The sequence below is a fragment of the Cupressus sempervirens genome, chromosome 5 (assembly GCF_028749045.1).
Source record: "Cupressus sempervirens isolate cs-2001-9-10 chromosome 5, ASM2874904v1, whole genome shotgun sequence".
Lineage (NCBI taxonomy): Eukaryota > Viridiplantae > Streptophyta > Pinopsida > Cupressales > Cupressaceae > Cupressus > Cupressus sempervirens.
Genome location: NC_143122.1, coordinates 543,448,938 through 543,469,103, shown reverse-complemented (window position 1 = coordinate 543,469,103; position 20,166 = coordinate 543,448,938). Strand labels below are relative to the sequence as shown.

The 20,166-nt window shown below is 35.0% G+C and overlaps 1 protein-coding gene across 1 annotated transcript in view; it reads right to left on the bottom strand.

Annotated features, from left to right (window-relative positions):
• Positions 1-20,166, bottom strand: part of LOC149557089 (NAD(P)-binding Rossmann-fold superfamily protein) — a 64,842-nt gene that overhangs the window by 12,945 nt on the left and 31,731 nt on the right. The window contains exon 6 of the mRNA XM_089831771.1: positions 7,148-7,210. Within this exon, the coding sequence (XP_089687897.1) occupies positions 7,148-7,210 (63 nt within the window). The remainder of the gene's footprint in view (positions 1-7,147; positions 7,211-20,166) is intronic.

Sequence of the window (20,166 nt, the reverse complement as noted above, 5' to 3'; positions counted from 1 at the left end):
CAACAACTTGTGGAAGCATGCACTTGGAGGAAAATTGGAAGCTACAATATGTATTCCGTAAAGGAGAATGCATTACATGCAACTTCTTCAAAAACAAGAAAACTCCTAACGTACTGCGTACAAAGATATACATTGAAAAGATGTTGAACAAAATTATTAACTAATTTATTGAAATAGCTTCCCTTCCTAACTAGCTTGCAAGATTTTACATGCTTTTGGACAACTAGCTAGAAAAGGAAACTCAATAGGCATCCAACATGTTGGAATGCCTCCCAAAGATTGAGAATAAAGATGCTCACCCATGTTTTGGTGTTGTCTTTTGTAGCACATGGGTAAGTTGCTCCTCTACATGGAGCTCACCTTGACCAGTGGCGACTTATAGATCTGAGCAAGATGCCTAATGGGACATCTGCTTAAAATCTTTGTTGCATGGACCTCTTGCTAGTAATCAGAGGATAGCTCTGATGGCTTCTTTACTGGTATGGAAATTGCCTCCCTTTGTTGCAACTTGTGGTCTTCAAATCCAGAAGCCACTAATTTGAAGCCAACAGATGAGCAGATGATATCAAACTCATCTAGGAAGTCATCTTACCTTCGATCTCCACTATGATTCCCTTTATCCCAAGAGATGCATTTGTAACACAAAAATCCTTATGACAACAAATTGGAAGAATGAGAAGCTCCTCTTCTTGAACTACTCTCTTTATTGTGTTTTCATTGTTCTGCTCAATCTCCTCCATATCAACGAAGAAGGGAAGCTCCTCAAGAAGGGGATTAACTCTTCCTTCTCTTCATTGTCTTTGTTTTACCTTGTCTATAGAGAGGTTTGTCAAAGAACAACCTTCTCAATATCCTCATGTAGCTCCTCCTTTTCATTTTTTTCTTCTCCCTCTTCCTCTGAAGCCACTTTCCTAGTCTGGTAAGTAAGTGGAAGCTTGCACCTAGTTCGCCTTGCCTCTTCCATAGCCGCCAACTTCTTGGTCCTTTCATACCTAGTAACAACTTGCATTGTGAGAAAGTACTCTTGTTGTTCTCTTATGGCCTCAACTTATTATCATAGCATGTAAGCCTAGTAAGTATCCTCTTCTTACCTGCAGCAAAATTCTTCCTCCTAGATAGCCTTCAACTTTGCTTGGATATTTAGCACTATCTCCCTCCAACTTGATATTTTTTTGGCTTCCCACATTTTGGGCTGGGGTGGGAGGGTAAGCATGTTGACAAGAGATAAAGTAAGCCTTGTGTGGCTGTTGGTAGGCATGTGTTGGGGTGGGTGGTAGGCAAGCTTTAGGAAATTGCTCATATCTTGTCGTAGCTAGGGAAAATGGAGCAAAATTGGAAGCATTTTTTGCCTTAAATAGTGGGTAGGGAGGTGGAGTGCTTGCATTTTCATGAAAAGGAGGGGGAGAAAATTGTTGACATCGCATCCCTCCATATCAAAGCATAAGGGAAGACAGAGAGACTTGCTCGCATACCATTAGGAACAACACTAGTCCCTGAACTACGGAATCGACAAGTACTTGGAACATGCCTCTTGAAGGCTGAAAATATTGAAGAATGCACCGAATCTCCAATTGTGAAAGCTCTGTCCCATTAGGTGTGCCAAGAAAACTATTGATCCAAGAAATAGGCTCCTGTCTAAATGAGGACAGTCTAGAAGCCTTGTAGGGGTGGGTGTCATGCCCAAAATACAGGGCAGAAACACACCGACAATTTTTTTTAAATTTTTTTTTTGTAAAGTGATAATAGGATTAAATGTAATACATATGTATTCGAATAGAATTACTTAACTCACATAACCCTATCTCAGAAGTTTACATCTACTAGATTACAGAATGATACATTCATACATCTCACGATACAAATAAAATACGAACGACGGAGTTTCCACAAATGGCACATAGGGTTCAGTTTCGTTTCTCCGTTAGGTTTCTCAACTAAAATATCCTGCACACTCATTGCACACATCAGTAGCTCAAGAAAATCACATGCACATATGTATATAACGTATCAGGGAAATCTCATAAATTAAAACATTCATCTTTCAAATAATCAGTTGTTTATCTCGTTCTACTCATATTCTCAATCATTAAAATTGCATAATCAAAGTTTTAATTCTGCATTCACTTACTTCATCAACATACATGTTCATAAAGCATTAAATGACGAAATCAAATATCTGAAAGTAAACATCACACAACATGAAATAACATAATATGTTCAGTGTATCCGATAGTGTCTCGACATATCGAGTCATGAGTATCAAAATAATAAAGTATCACTATGCTACGATGGGTCGGGGCAAGGCCTCATAGTGGGACAAGAGTGCGCCCTTCAAAGCAAACTTTGAGATTTTTTAGAAGTCTCTCCTCTTGGCATTTTTGCAAAAGAGGGAAGAAAATTAAGCAAAAACTAAGGCGATGCAATAAGAACATGAGACCCAAACATGAGCACAAAATGCCACAGATTATTCATTGTTGGAAAGAGAACACAATGTCAAGATCCTAGACACAGGCCAAAACATTCATATCTTTCCATATGAAGCACTTGTTAGGGCTCACAAGAAATGTTCCTATTATCCCACTAAAACATGTATCCTAAAGAGCTCTATTCACCAAAATGGCATGGTATGCCCCAAGACCACAAGCACTAAAAGAGTAACCAAACACGATCTAATTACTTGTAATCAATGTTGAATTATAAGAGCCTAGAAATAATAAATGATAGTTATACCCATTCAAAATTGACAAAGAACCTTAAATCATCTACAAAAAGTAAGAAACATAATAAGACAAACTCGACATTGTCCGATATATCTCATTATTGATTTTGTAGGAAATAAAAAGCTAGGGTCTGAAAAACAAATTACAATTCTTTCCTAAGTCTCCTTTACAGCGAATCAAAGACTCCATAACAGAAGTTCTAGATCTAACATAACAACTCATTACAATGTGCCTGTAGGCTTCTATAGAAAATGTCCTAGAGCTAAATCTTGAAAATGCAACCGTAAAGAGATCTAAAATTGTGTTATGTGGAAGCCTAACCATAGTGATTGCTACAACTATCTTGGAGTGTCGATCTCATTATCATTAATATTCTTCTACGCACACGGCGTGGATGTCACCTGTGGCCTTTGTAATCTTCTTGCCATTATGAGGGATAAATTCCCCAATCAACTTGTAGTGGTTCCTTGTTTTTTGCAAGTGGAGCTGATGGCATTTTGGATCAAATCTGCCCCAAGGTTTGCTGATAAATGATGAAGCGGCATTTTCCTTAAGGATGCAGGCCCTGCCACCTTTTGATGATGTGACTGCGCCCCTGACACAATGTTGGAACTTGGAGAGGAGAAGCCTCATGCAAAGGTTCTTGAAACTTTGTCATGTCAACACATGGAGCTCTGGCAGGGTTTCTTGAGCCTTGCCTTTTCTTTGTTCTTCAAAATTCCACGGTGTTGATGCTTAGGCCCCCTTTGAAGCAAGCACACTTCGGAAGAAACATTTGAAGGAAGAGAGATTGCTGACATGGTAGAAGTCAAACCATCTTGGTATTTTGCCAGAACATTTGCATAGTATCCCTAGCTAGGACTACCCCTAGCTTTCTCAGATTGATGGTCATGGTAGTTAACATCTACAATGTACAACAACATAATTCAATGGAACAAAAGATTACATGAGAGATGGAGATTGTCATTCCATTGTATGATGAGGAAAATTTAGAAAAAAAATGACATTTGAGGCAATATAGATGTGATGAATCATACTCTTGACTTAGAGACTCATGTAGTGGAATTTTGTCTTTCTCTTGCCACATGGCCATGGCGCTCATGTACTACAGATAGCTCTAGTCAAATGTAATCAGAGGGGTTCTTTGTTCCTTAATACTGCAGCAGACTTCACTTGAAGGTACTGTGTGGATCAATACAAGCATTATCAGGCAAGATGACATGCACTAATATCAGAATTCTAACAACATACAATGAATTGACCATTGTTAGAAAAGTAGCTAGTCCATATGGTTTGACTAGGACTTTGTTGGACAAAGATGTGCATCAATCAGCAAAAACAATAAAAGATTAGAAAACTTTTGCATACAAACGACCACACTATTTTGTCTTATGGGTTCATGGACAATAAAAACTACAAGATCAACTTTATAGTGGTATTAGGTGGAACAACTTTGAAATTAGAAAACTGTTAAGACTGCAGTGGAGGAAGTGGCCATGGAAGTTGGAGTGGAGAATGTCATTCAACTTGCTACCAACAATATGGTAGCATATGTGGTGATAGCGAGACTTCTTGAGGAGAGATACCTTGCAATTCTGGGGGGGCCTACTACAACCCATTGCAATGGTCTTTTGTTTGGGAGTATAGGTAAACCTTGTGATGGGTTCTAATGTTGTTCCACAAATCCAAGAACTCAATTTCAATTTCAAAGCCAAGATTATCTTTGGGAGGGAAAAATAGTGGTTCATCAAAAGGCCAATAAATCAGAGTGGATAAGCTCACCTACACTCTATGCTCAACTAAAAAGTTACAATCAAGGTGTTCCTAGAGTTATTCTTAATAGGATTAAAGGTGTTTTAAGATGTTGCAAGGTGTAAGGTTTGCAGTAGCATACAAAGTAAGTCAACCCCAAGGACTGTTAGGTTAAAAGCTACCTGACAGCACAAGACCTCTTGCATAACTGAAAAAAGCATTGTTGCATGAAATGTAAGATGAGGGCAAATATACACAATTCACAAAAATGGTTAAATAATATAGATTGATTGAATCATAAGCTACAGGCACATTGGTGTTACTTCTAGGCAAATGATTATAATTGTTTCTTTGTTTAATGGTGTGACTGAATAAATAGTTTCCAAGGGTGGCGCCTATCCAATGGAAAAACAGTGAACTGAAGCAAAGAGGGAATTCTTGATGCATAAAATGAGTTAAATAATGTTTATCAAACATAGAAGATAATTATCCAACATTATAGTACTAATATGCATTTGCAATGAAGAAATCATATTACAAGACTTTCAATGCTTTAGAAATGGTATTACATTTCTCAAATTTGGATTATATTCATATCAGCTAGTGAGATAAGGTAAAAACTTAACCATTTATCACAAATTCCCTTAAAAATATACAGACAACCATGGAGACTTTCAATTCATGATAGCCATCACTCTCTTTCAGCTTTCATATGTTATATACGTTCACTACCTTCCTAGAGATTGGACCTACAATAATTGAAACCCTAAAATTTTACTCAACAACCACAAAAGCCCTTTGGAAACAACAATGCCCGATGCCTCACAATGAAAAATAACTTTCGTATATAATTCCCAGCAAACTAGAGCCCAAGCACATTGGGAAATCAAATCAAGGGCACATGATCAATCTTGCCCAATAATGAATACCATAGATCAAACAGGCACATATAATTAAGGAGAGCCAGACCACCAATGGCATTAGATAATAGGTGCAATCTACACAAGGTTACACTCACACAATATTCATTCAGGTGCCCATTTCGGCATTTTAAACATATTATTATATTCATCTATTCAAACAGTTGGAGATTTTAGCTCCACTTGAACTTTGTCAAAGGTTCAGCAAGTTCAAGAACCCGGACAACTCTAGCATCTGTTATCTATGCCTTACTTTGCTTGCCTCTTTTTTTTCCCTCTCTGTTTCTTACTTTCCTTTTCTTATGTCGGTGTTTTTAATCCTTCCCAAACTATGTTGGAGGGTTACCTAAAGGGATCTTGAACCCATCAACACCACCTCATCCTTAGTTTCTTTTCTCTTAGTATTCTCTACTCTGTTGGAAATTTCAAACAGCATTGAAAACTGCAGAGGTTCAAAAGGTTCTTGAACCTCTTGAATGATTGAAATATGCCTCAGAGGAATTTTGTTTTTGAATAAATGAAACCATACACGACATGAAATCGGTTATAACAAGAAAAGATAGGGCAAAATAATGAAAGGAATGAGGACTTAGATAGATTTGCAAAAAAAATAAAATTGAGGCCCAAAACCTCAGACATGTAAAAATTAATCAACAAGTTCACAATCAAGCATGCCTTTAGAGAAGTTAACCAAGCTGTTGACTGCTTATCCAATTGTGGTATTGATTACTCAAAAAAGCTTCATCAATAGATGTGGAGAGGTCAGATGATTTAGCTACAACTGGCAATGCAGATAAATCACATGAAGGGGATGGGAAAGGCTATGAAAATACATATTGATGACATGGATGTCCTCATTTTACAGAATACTCTGACTAGAATTATGTACACAAAGATTGCATACCCTCTTCAATTTTGTGCTGCAGCTATTTAATCATGACCAAGATTGTAGAGATTGAAACAAGATGGTGGAAATACAAGATGGTGGAAACGATGAACTTCCCATGGTTTTTACAACTGCAACCTGCAGAGTTTGGAGTCACAACCTCAATATGTATTTATTAAGTCAGCTGTTGATATAGAGAAGGATATTCAAGAGGTCATCAAGGAGAAACATCAGCAACATGCCCATATACCTAATGGCTCATTGGTGGAAATGTTTATTTACAATGTTGTATAGAAAATGGGAGATGTGAGCTGGGGATTATTGGTGATCAACATACATCCTCCTAAGGCTCAAAAAATGAGGCTGTGAATGCCATAACAACTCTGAGTAAACACCCAGTATCAGGATTTGTTGGGGAGGCGAGCTACATTACAGCTGCCAGGGAGAACAAAGATCTACAAGTGGTCACTTTCTTTAGAGTGGACTGGTTAGAAATAACATGGAGACCTTTGCATTCTTTATGGATTGTCAGAAAAACCTTCTATCTCTTGCACAGATCAAAAGGTTGCGGGAAGTGGCATCTGGTCTGCACTCATTATTACATCACAGGGGATAGTGTTCTTGTGTGTATCTATCCAATGCTATTTGTCCTATATTTTTACCAAGTTTAATACAAAAGGAGTAACTAGATACCATGGAGATGTTAACATGATGATATTCCACAAAATCAATTTGGTCATAACATGCTCATAGGCACTTACAAAGAGATCTGTTTTGTTGGCAAAATGCTTTTCCAGCTCAATATGTGGAGGATGAAATTAACACATGGAACCCAAAAATTACAATACAGGGAACTTAAAGAACCAAACCTGAGATAAGAAAATAATGTGCTCTATCCCTTTCAGATTTTCAACTTCTGACAAAACACCCATCTGCAAAGAAGCACAAACAAATAAATAAATATACATACATACATACATACATACATGTATATATATATACAAAAAATGTCTTTATTCACATTCAATGTTACACAGTGCTGGGATCAAGGAAAAGATTAAACACTAAAAATCTTGATAAGCACATATAAACTAATATATTATTCACAAAGACTAAGAAAATTCAATAAAATCTAATAAAATAGCATTATATTTGAGCTTTCAGTTCCTCCAGTATTGGTGTGCCAAAAATTAGATAAAAATATGAAGGAACTTTAAATTGTTCCATAATAGTTAAAGTGTATTCAGCACTTACAAAGCATTTAGAAACAAATTATTTTTTGGAGAAATGCATCAATAGACTCTTGCTGAAAAGATAGTATAATGTTGACTTATATGAAGTTATGCGTATTTTGTGTTATTTCCTTATCAAAGCACTATAGTATGGGTAGTCCAACAAGTTGCACACAAAAATATGCAAGACAATTATTCTTTGTTTGCAATCATACTTTGAACCGCTACCCACACATTTTACGTTTTATTTACTTTGAGGATTATTGTCCACCTAATGTTCCAGTCTCATCTTGGAGTATCATTTTATCTAGAGGTATGAATTTCTCCTTGTCTTTTTTTCTTCTTCTTTTTGGAGGGGGTATCTCTATCTATATTCTAACCTTATTACAATTCCTTGAGCTTCAGTTTTTTCAATAACCTCTCATGTTCATTTCTTCTTCAATATCTCTCCATACCTATCAAGCCCTTCCTCCCTCATTTTTTGTTCCCACACTTCTTTTTTCAGTTCTACTACACACCTACTCATTCTTTTCTATTACTTAACTCCCTTGATTTTTGTCTTATTTTTAGTAAACATGTGAGTTTTGATCTACAAGCTCTCTCATTACTCTATACCTTTTTATATATCAACAATTTCATCCATGTTTAACAAATATTTTCCCCCTCCAACTCTTCCAAATTTCTTTTCTCACTATTCAGTATTAAGTTTTAACCCACCCATTTCTTGGTTCCTCTTGTTAAATTCTTATAACCCAGCTACAGATTAATTGCACAATAAATTCACAAAATAGAAACCCTATCTAATTTATTATAATCAATATTCTAGGTTAATTAAAAACAATTAATAGAGGAAGCAAAAATAACAAAAGTCAATCACAAAAATACAATAACATAGATATTCTCAAGAAATCCCAATTTGGGGAAAGGCCTGCAAATGTTGGATCTTGTGTTCAGCTTAATAGCAACCTTTCTCTTCAAAAATACAATGCAAGTCTACTACAACAAGCTTACACAGATTGAGCCCCGCTACTTTACTTAGCTTGTGAGAAATGAATCTTTACTTGCTTTCTTTGGCTTTAAATCATACATAATGTCACTTTTTAATATACTCAACCACGCAAACTTAGAAATATTCTTTTAAAGAATAAAAAAATAAAGTTTTTGCCATATATCTAACTTGAGTTGCTTTAAAGCAACTCCACTCTATCTTCCAAGCTAAACAAAAAATACTATCCATCTTACAAGGAAGGTGTTCTGCACAACACCTAACTTATCCTTAAAAAATACAAAATTATTCTTCACCAAAGCCTTTGTGAGGATGTCTTCTATCTGTTTGTCCATAGGTCTGTACCAGAGTTTCACTATCCCCTTCTCCACACAATCCTGAGGAAGAAAACTTGCAATTGCACTTTTTATTCATCTTTAAGAGTACAAACTCATTTAATATATTACAATATTGCCACAACACTTACTTCAGCCTCACAATCTCCTCTCTTTGTCCAAACACTCACTCTCAACTTGTGCAAATAACTTGTGCTAAAAAACTATCTACAAAAGAAGACTAAAAATTCAAAGCAGAAAATATAGCAATTTATATCTACAAGAATAATTGCCTCCACTTCCCTTGCTGTTTTTTCCCCCCTTCTCCAATTTCTCTTGGAAATCTCTTCCTCACAACCTCAATGTCTCTAGGAAATTGCTCCACTCAATATTAGAGTAACTCTCTGCCTCTCGATGTCTCCAAGAAATCTCTTCCTCTGAATGTTCAGGGAACTATCTTCCGCTCAGTTTGGTTCTCCACTATTAATTTAGCACACATTGTTGGCAACCAAACTCAAGAATGAGGCAATAAGTGAAAACTTATTCTCAAACCATGTTACAAACTCGTCCACTTCTACAGTAGCTGCAACCTGATTCTTTTGCTTGCCCTTGTTTTTTAACTTGAGCACTGATTGACATAGTGACCCAACTGATGGCAGCAAAAACACTTCACTTTGCCTTTCCTAGTCCTTCTTTCCTTTGCTTACAAGAGCAACATTCTCTTCATCTTCAACCTTCTTTGAGAGCCTTCACATATGTCTTCTTGGACAAAATCATCCCAAAGCCCTACCTAGTCAAGAAGGCAATCTCAGCCAACAACACACTTGACAAACTCATACCAATCTTTCGAAAAACCATACAAGACTATAAGCACCAGCTCATCTTCAGCAATTGTCTCTCTAATAGTCGCTAACTCATCCCTGACCTGAGTCAACCTGAACAAGTAAGATGTCACTCTATCTCCCTCAAACATCTTGCAATTATGCAATTTGTCCTTGAGCATCACCTTTTGACTATGATGATCACTTTGATATAGTTTTGTGATTGTATCGCACATCTTCTTGGTAGCATCTTTTCCTAACAGATGGGTAATCAAGAGATCTCTTACCTCATCAAGGATAATCCTTTGTGCCTTGGTCTCCTTATTTCATATGCATTTAGAGCAATGGGAACATTCATAGGAGTCAATATTGTACTAACATAGGCCCACAACCTATTCTCCTTGAGAACTGATGTAATCCAAACCTTCCACTACAACGAATTTGAAGCACCCTCACACCTATCTTCATATTGAGCATCAGTTGTCATTGTAGAATGAAACCCTCAAAGGAAAAAAAATTTCCTTGAAATCCGTGTCACATATTTGGCTTCGTATTCAAAGTTTAGAGCTCTGATACCATATTAATTTCTTATAACCTAGCTACAAATTAATTGCACAATATACTCACAAAATAGAAACTCTATTTGATATATAACAATCAATACACTGGGCTAATTAACAACAAATAATAGTAGAAGCAAAAAATCAGAAGTCAATCACAGAACGACAATAACACAAATATACTTAGGAGACTCCAGTGTAGAGAAAAACTTGCAAATATTGGGTCTTTTATTCAACCTAACAAAAAACTCTCTTCAAAGTACAATACAAGTCTATCACAACAATCTTACATATACATTGCTTTACTAAACTTGCGAGAAAAGAATCTTTCCTTGGTTTTTTTAACTTTAAATCATACATAAATACTTTTTATTTACTCAACCTCAAAAACTAAATACTTTTTATTTACTCAACCTCAAAAACTTAGGAATATTCTTTCAAAGATTAAAAACACAAATTTGTTGCTAAATATCCAACTCGAGTTACTTTAAAGTGACTCCGCTCCACCTTCTAAGCTAAAAAAAAATTGGCATCTCTTACCTTAACTCCTTTGCTTTTTTTAATCCTTTCAACATTTATTCCTTACCTTTCTATTCAAATTTCCTCCTCCCTACATTTGTTTCAATTATTTTGTTCTTCATCCTCCTATTTCTCTCTTATTCAATCTCCACTTAACATCCCTTACAATGTGGAGAATTTTCACCTTATTTTAACTGTGTTACTAGTTTGTAATTTGGACAAAAGAATCTTTCCTTGGTTTGTTAACTTTAAATCATACATAAAATCACTTTTTTATTTACTCAACCTTAGAAACTTAGAAATATTCTTTTAAAGAATTAAAAAAACAAATTTGTTGCTAAATATCCAACTCGAGTTACTTTAAAGCGACTCCGATCCACTTTCTAAGCTAAACAAAAAATTGGCATCTCTTACGTTAACTCCTTTGCTTTTTTAATCCTTTCAACATTTATTCTTTCCCTTTCTATTCAAATTTCCTCCTTCCTACATTTGTTTCAATTATTTTGTTCTTCATCCTCCTATTTCTCTCTTATTCAATCTCTACTTAACATCCCTTACAATGTGGAGAATTTTCACCTTATTTTAACTGAGTTACTAGTTTGTAATCTGGACCCTTGAGCTAGGTTCAAGTACGAATCAGATTTGAGTACATTGTGTACTCTAGGTTGGGTATGCGCAAGGTCCGCACCTAGGCCTTTGGGTCAATCCGGGTCTACATACTTGTAGACCCTTACAAACCCAAGTCTGGGCACGAACTCTGCACGTACCTAGCCTAAACCTAGGAGAACCACACATGAACCCACAAGAACTAATGGTGACTAAAAGATAAAGTGGGCCCAAAAACATTAAAAACACATTTTTTCCTTCTAACCCTAAGACAACCTCATATGAAGCCTCCAAACATATTTTATTTCACCTTTGCTTTCTGCATCTTGCTAGTTTGAAGTGAGGTGAATGTATTTGAAGGAGATTGATTATGGAGTGCCAAATACCTTCCACAAAGAAAACTTGAGTGTTTTATGCATATCAATCATGTTCTTTAGTTTTTTGATAGATTGTTTCAAGTTTTTTATAAGTTTTAAAAAAAAAATCAAGTTCATGAAGATATTTTGAAGTATGTATTTTTTTTTCCTTTTTTAATAGATTGCAACAATAAATAGTCAAAGCTCAGTGGGTGGGGAGGGATCTCAAAAAATTTAAATTGATAAAGGGACTCCTTTATGGAGACACACTACAAGAATTTCTCAACTTCGTGGGGGTGCAGGGGATTTCTTTGGAAATGTAATTTTTGCAACGCACAATGTAAGAGCTCCTACTACCAAGTGAAACTTCATTTTTTGGGCCCTAGGGGTAAAGGGATTAATATGTGTGAGGGCTCAAGGCCAAATACAAAGGGGTTGTTAGCTAACTTATCAACCTTCTGGTGACCTTTGGAATATAGCTCATAACCTTGTGAAATCTCACAATTTTCTTTCCTTGACAACTAGAATGTTGTTAATATTAAGTCATGAGTAACTCGGCAAAAAGCTTCAATCATTTATATTAATTTCACCCTATTGGTGTAAACAGGCCCCTTCATAATTTATCACTTCCTTGACAAATTGTAGAAATGTCCAAATTCTAGATGGATATTCATAGTAAGTTTGATGAAAGTTTAGGATGAGATACACATCAACAAAATCAGTACAAGATTTAAAATAAAGGCCTTCACTGAAACCACACAAAAACTAACCTTAAAAACTCTTGAGAGGCACATGTATTTAACCAACTAGATGGTGGGTGCAACATGATGTTCAATTCTTTGTGTGTTGAAAATGGGTCCAACGCCACGATACAAAGATGTTGAGATTGCTAGTTCGTGCAAGAGGGCACTTAGTAGACTCTTTCGTGATCCAAAGGTGGGGACAATTGTTAGGAGAAAATTTGGACTGTTTATCTCAGGAAAAGGTCTTCTCCCTATTGCTATCAATGAACAAATCAGAATGGATGCTATTGCATGGTAGTACCTTCATGGTTAAGATTTTATGTACCTCCAACCTCTTGCCATTAAGATCCTCTCACAAGTTTTTTCCTTTTATTCTGGCCACTTGCATTGTAGAATTTAAGACTTAACGTTCTTAAATTTATCTTGTATTTTTTATTTTTTATTTTGTTGGTTTTCTCTCCAGGTTGCAAGCTCTTCTACCACTAAGCAAAATAGGACATACTACTTTATCCACTCAATGAAGTGTAACTGGCTACAGAAAAAGTTGAATACTTGTTGTTTATTCACATCAATTTGCACCTCGTGGCACGTAAGGATCCAAAATACAAGGGGGCAAAGAAACTTTGGGATGTAGCACCCGAGTATGCTGACTTGAAATTGACCATTCAGGATCTTGCTAGAGCAACTATTGTTGATTTGGATGATGATGACATTGCACTTGGTGCATCTAGTGCTAGTGGAACCAATTTGGGTTCTAATGATGATGAGGATCTACTTCCAGATGTTGAAAATGCCATAGACAATGAAGACTTTGATAATTGCTTTGATGATTGATGAACACTTCGATTATTGATGAACATCAAACATTGAGTCATGTTTCAACTTTCATGAGCTACATTTCATTTTGTAATTCAGTAATTTCATGTAATGGTTTTCATTAGAATCGTGTTTTTATGTTTATCTTTGCCATTTGGCATTGCTCAATGATCAAGCATCATACTATGAAATAATTTAGTTTTATAATTTTGTATATTTTTTATTTATATATATAATGCATATAAATATAAACATACGTACCATAATGGAAAAAAAATCCTCATACTCACATACCAGGTTCTCGTATCATAACGTGTACCCAAACCCAACCCAGTAACTTAGCTTATTTAGTTATCTTTCAATTTCCATCAATTAATTTTACACTTACATCTAATTTTACCCTTTTTAAATAGGCATCCTGCCTATTAATTAAAACCACTACATGCCTTTTTACTTTGTTCCATTTCAAACTTTTCCTTTTGGTATGTTTACCTACGAACTACTCTTGTCACTTCACTTGTTTTCTACATTATTTTATTTGATATCTTTCACATGTACCTTTCTTATTTTATTTTCTCATGTTTCCATTTAATTATTAATTTTTTGTTTAAATTTATTCAGCATTTGCACACAAAAACTGATAGCTTTTTCCTCCTATCGATGTACCTTCTGGCACTCTATTGATATTTTCCATTTTCACACTTCCCTCCACACCTCTTGAGATAGCTTACCTTAATGGCATCTTCAGCACCAAAAGGAGACTAGAATCTACAATCTTCACATTCAATTTCCCAAGTTATCTTAGTGATGGATCACAAAGGGTGATCCAATATTCTGATGTGACAATAATTGTTGTTGTGCAATTCTATCCAAAATCTTTTCAAAGGCAATAGTAATGGACTTTGAAAACCTAATGTTTCAAATTCATAGATGTCTTGGACAAGCATGAAGCAATGTGAAGATGTGAAGTTCAAATGGCAAGAGAAATGAATGCTTGCTTACTAGTTTTGATATGGAAAAAGGGAAGGGAAGAGTACAATGGATGTAGTGGCAGCGATGATAAGTTTGAACCCCGATTCATCTATAGATTCTTTTTTAGCCCGTGCATTTGGCATCCACTTTTCTCCACTCCTTAGCTTCATCAATTTTAGTATTACCATCTTCCTTTACCAAATTTCTTTATTTTTCACAATGTTCTAACGAAAAATATCATTTTAAAATATCACTTGGAAAAAAGAAAAATACCATGTGGCTAGGGCTAGGATGGCACTAGCAAACTTTTTGGCACCATACAATATACCTTTCTGTGTGGGGAACAACCCATATTAGAAAGGGTTTGTATATGCATTTACAGTTGTCATCAAATTTGAGTGCCATGTTGTTAGTGAAAGCAATGAAAAATGCATGTCTCGCTATTGATGACCAAAGGAAAGTATGGTGGAGAAAGAGCTATAGAATGGATGGTAGGAACAAGATTTTCCTTAACTTTTTAGTGACTTTGGGTGGCTTGTTGGTGTTCTTGAAGCCCATTGATGCCTCACATTATGTCAAAAATTCTAAGACTTTGTGCACATATCAGAGGGGATCCTCCAAGAGGTTGGAGTGGAGAATGCTGTCCAAATCATCACTAACAACATAGAAACATATGTGGAGGTTGGAGTGGAGTGGGGAAAGCTTCCACTCCTATTAAGGAGACTGAGGGACATGATAAGGAGGGCCAGAGCCACCATATTCAAGCGGTGTCTGGTGAGGAGTTGTTGGATGGAGGGATTCATATTGATAAAGCTTACCACACACCATTGCTGATGACGAGGGTGACTCCCCAGTGAGGGAAACCAAATTCTCCTTCCTTCACTCTGCTAAACAAAAAGCTGACTCTTTGCTTCAAGTCGATTCCTGGTTATATAATGAAATAATGGGGCTGAAGAAGAAAGTGGATACCTTGCAACAAAACCAGAAGGCTGATCGGGCTATTATTCAACACATGGAGGTGCAAATGGGAGATATCCCAAAAAAACTAAAGGATTATGAGCAGAATCTTAGAATGCTCATCAGGGAAAGTGGAACAAAAATGGAGCAAGTTACCTCAAGCATCTGTGCAGTTGCGGCGACACTAGGCAAAAGAGTTAATGAAGGAACCATATCTTCGGAGGGCCCAAGCAAGAGGAGAAGACAGAGTTCGAGGAAGAAAGCTTTGATTGCTACTGCTTCTTCGGCTGCTAACTCCATCCAGGACACGGCTAAGATTGGTAAGGAGGCTGTGAAGATGATAACGGAACTGCAATAGTTTCTTGGGTCTTCTTTTCTGGTCGGGTTCCTATTCTAGTCCTGTTTGCTGGCTAGCACTTCTAGTTCCTGTGTTTGGTCCTGTTTTCTGGCTTTTAGTTGTTATCTTGTACTGTAGGTTCTAGGTCCTTGTAAAACCTGGGTACTTTATCTGGACTTTTTTAGTGGTTTCAAGTCCCTGTAAAACCTGATTTTGGATCTACTTTGCAATAGGTTTTTGGGCTTTTTCCTGTTGGATGGCTTGTTTTTTCCTTTTTTGAGGATGTGAAAGAGTTTCGGGGTCCCTTCAAAACTTGTTTTAGTGTAATCTAAAACATATGTTACCACAAAAAAACTTATATAGAAGAAGAGTCCTGTTATTTGCTCAAGTCCTCATGTTATACATTGCTTGGATTTAATGTTTAATGGCATTAGAAAGATTAGATGGGTCAAAAGTGGAGTTGAAAAGGCTAGACAACTTACCTAATTGAAATTCATCTACAACCAAATGTGTGTCCTTAATTTGGTAAGAGAGCACACAATTGACAAGGATCTTGTGTGCTCAAGAATGACATGTGTAGACAATTAAAATGCATTCCCACATTTCCAATGGCATCAGAACAAATCTATCTCCCATATTTTCTCTAATAATCAATTCAATCATACTTCCCTGAATTAAATAAAGCTTGATTATTTCATTAAAAAATCTAACCATTCTTCCAGCATTAATTTTAAGAAAGAAAAAAACTAGACCAATCATAACCTAAGCATTCCCCATTAATTAAATAAATACATAATGGTTATTTAATTGATCATAATCATCCTCATCATTGGTTGAATAAACAAATCTGATTCAATTACCTAAATAATCATTTGCACATTCCTCCGCCATTTGTTTATAATAAACAAAGTCAACACTTCACAAGGCTCCAAAAGGTACCATCTTCAATCCTTGTCCTCCATCTAAAATAAGAAAATCTCCACCCATCATCTTGCTTCATTCTTTTCCCGACTGATCCGCACCAATCAAAAGATAGCACTCATATGCTTCTTATTCTCTCTTACAAGATCAATCCTAATTCATCCATCATTCTAATCCCAAATATAGAAATTTCCCGTTCCTCAAACCATTTGTAAGGGTTAAAATTGGATTCATAGAAAAGTCATATTGTATGAATGAACAACTACATCAACTCTCAACAACATCAATCATCTTAAGCATATCCCATTAGAATCAAGAAATATGTTGGTGAGAATCTTGATTTCCTAACCATTTGTATGCACCCCTTAACTCAATTAGAATTGTTCTAGGCTTGGAATTAGATTCTTTAGATTGAGTTTCTTTAATTCATTTTTGTTTCAAATCTTTGCATACCCACTTTGACATGCCTAATAGGACCATGTCCCCATCTACTTTCCATGTTTACAAGTTTTTTATTTTTGCAAGATTTCAAATGCATTTGACATTTTTTCTAGCTTGGCATGAGCACTCTATCAAAAAGAACACCCAATCCCGATCCACACATATCCACACATGCTTTCAATGCACTTGCACTCTATCGTAGTTTGAACCCATAAATCCTAGTTAATAGGATAGAATATGTGTAGTGGTGTACCTATATACCTCACATTGCATACATACCCGTTGTGCCATATGCACTCTTTGGGGTTGATAATACTCGTTTTAGCACAAGCACCCTACTCTATAGTGCATCTGCATACTACGTAACATATGCACACTACCAAATAGCATATGCGCCCTCTGGGGTTCTACTTTCATCTATTTCAAAGTACTTGATTTGTAAATTGGCATATCTAACTTTCTTTTGGCATACATGCACTAGTTTTTAGCATATTTTATCTCTAGATTTTTCCTTTTAATTATTTGGTGTATTAGGAGCATTTTTCTTGTAGCATTGCACTATGCTTCTCAATGTTTATGTTCTTGTGTTGCTTGCATGATTTTTTAATAGTACAAGCACTTTGTTGAACATGCTCACACCCTATATAGAATATGCTATCAATGTAATACTATATGCACTTCAGGTTAGACATTTTCTTGTTTTTTCTGAATTTTCTTGTTGGCCCTAATTATTGCAAGTGTGTATCTTGATTATTTGTCCTACTTATTGAACAATTGATACATGTTTACTTGTTGAAAGAGTAAACTGTCATGTCCCCATTTGAAGATAGAATTTTAATAACAATGAGATAGTAAAATATTATCAAACAAATAATTATGATAATAAAGGCATATTCTAATTAATATTAAAATATTAAAAAATATATATATATACATAATCCAATATCAATAAAATAATATTTAGTATAAGATTTAAAATAATTTAATAATAATAAATTTACAATGAATAAATTACCAAAATTATTTTAAATACAAGAGAGAATACTATAGAAAGTGTGTTACCTTTGTAAATAGGATTTCATAATAAATGATAATATACAGAAAATAAATAAGTAAATAAATAAAATGATATAAAATAATATAAATTAACTAAATCTAATGAAAAGTCAACAGATATGTAATAAAGAGATGTGACTCTTTCAAATTAAGATATAAAAAGGAGGAGAGTTAATTTTAACGAGGAAGGAGGAAAAGGAGAAGATAAGGAGTTAAAGAAGGATTAATGGAAGAGGAAAGAAATGAAAAGAAAATAAAGAAGTGATTTTTTCAAATGGTTGCAATGATGAAAGGATGTGACTCTTTGGAAAACTTGGAATTATGAATGGTTATGACTCTTAAAAAAATTGTAATTATGAAATGTTGTGACTTTTTGAAAGGAATATGATTATGAAGGGTTGTGACTTTTCAAAAGGATTGTGATTATGAAGGGTTGTGACTTTTCAAAAGGACATAGCTAACAAATAAAACAAGATTTATAAAATAGCATTGAATAACAAAAAAAAAAATTGTATCAAAAGGAAAAAAAAAATAGTAATCACATACCTCTTTGCATATATTTAATGTTTAGAAGCAAGGCAACTCTAAAAGGCGGTGAAAAGGAATCAAAAAGGTATCTATATAAAATATGTTATATATTCAAAGTTTTCTTTATATGTATGTGTTATTATTTATATAATTCCATTTGAAATATATATTCATTCAAAACAATATCTAAAGGCTTATGAATATTTAATAATGAAAATTCACATAATAATATTTAACAATTATTTAATGTAATATTTATTAATTGAATAAAAGTAGTAATAAATTAAAACTCTCATAGTGCCAGTGTAGGGAATGCTCTCATCTCTATATGAATAACTATGGGCCAATGTAGGGTATGAGGTTGTCTCTATATGAATGGCTAACATGGGATAAATGGAACCTCATAGTTCTAGTGTACGAGGTTAGTGCAACCTTGTATGAATGGCTATCATGTCAACACAAGAAATTAGTACAACCCCATATGAATGGCTACATGAGATTGTAGTGTCAATATGAGAGATTGGCATAATCTCCATCTGGTTGATGTGACTATTGATGGAACCCAAATAATTGTAAAATTTTAAGGCTTCCATTTATGAAGATTTGTCAGAAACTGTCTGATGGATTGGAGAAGTTTGCATAGATCGAAGTAATGATGTAAATATAGTACCCGTTGGATATATAACATCTTTGGTTAATACAAGGCACGTCTCGATTGAGTAAAAGAAATGACATTGGCACAAGTTAAGAACATAGATATTTGCATTTCCACTTTCTCCACAAGCTATATGCCTAATGAACAACATATTCTTGATTTTTATCAAAATCCTTTTTATCAACATATTTCTAGGGCATCATCTATACCGAATACAAGCAGATGACATATGATGCCACCATTGTCCTCTACAGGAAATAAATATCTCGTCACAAATAAAGTTCAAATAACAAATGAAAAAAAGGCAACATCATTCAGCAATCAATGATCAAAGCAAAACTATAAAGGAATTTGAAACGTCATACCATGAAAATATTTAAGGAATTACCGGTAGCATTATCCAGTATTATCTGCAGGAAGATGACCGTGTTGTAGGTAAATGACACAAAAACTACAAATGCCAATCTCAATTCTCGGAGAAGAAGATCATCATATTACATGGCTAAGGCATTACAGATGTCACAAACTCATATATTCAAATGCAAGCACAAGCGGCAAAACAATAAAACATATAGGAAATAGTATCTTGTAGAATGAAGCATCGTAGGCACCCCTCTTTGATCATCATATATCATTACTAACAAAGTTAAGGAGAATATCAAAAGTAATCAATTTCATTGCAAGGGAAATATTGAAATAGCGATCTTATATAGGTATCGGGATGGTAACTTCATGATGTGGGCAGTTTTCATGATTTTTAAAGAGTTGGCAATTGTCGCCACTTTGACAATCTCCTGGATTATGGTTTGGAGAAGATTGCACCTTGCTACGGATGAATATAATTTTAGATATCGCACATTACAACAGCGAGCAGGAAAAAGTATGCCCGTCCATGCTAGAATATGAATCACAAGCTTTCGAATCTCATATGCATACAATAGCAAATTTCGTTATTTTGAGTTCTCTCATAACCCTTTGACGTCTAAAGTATTTCAAACTATATGATGAATCCACAGGAATATCCCAAATGTTTTTGAATTTATCATGT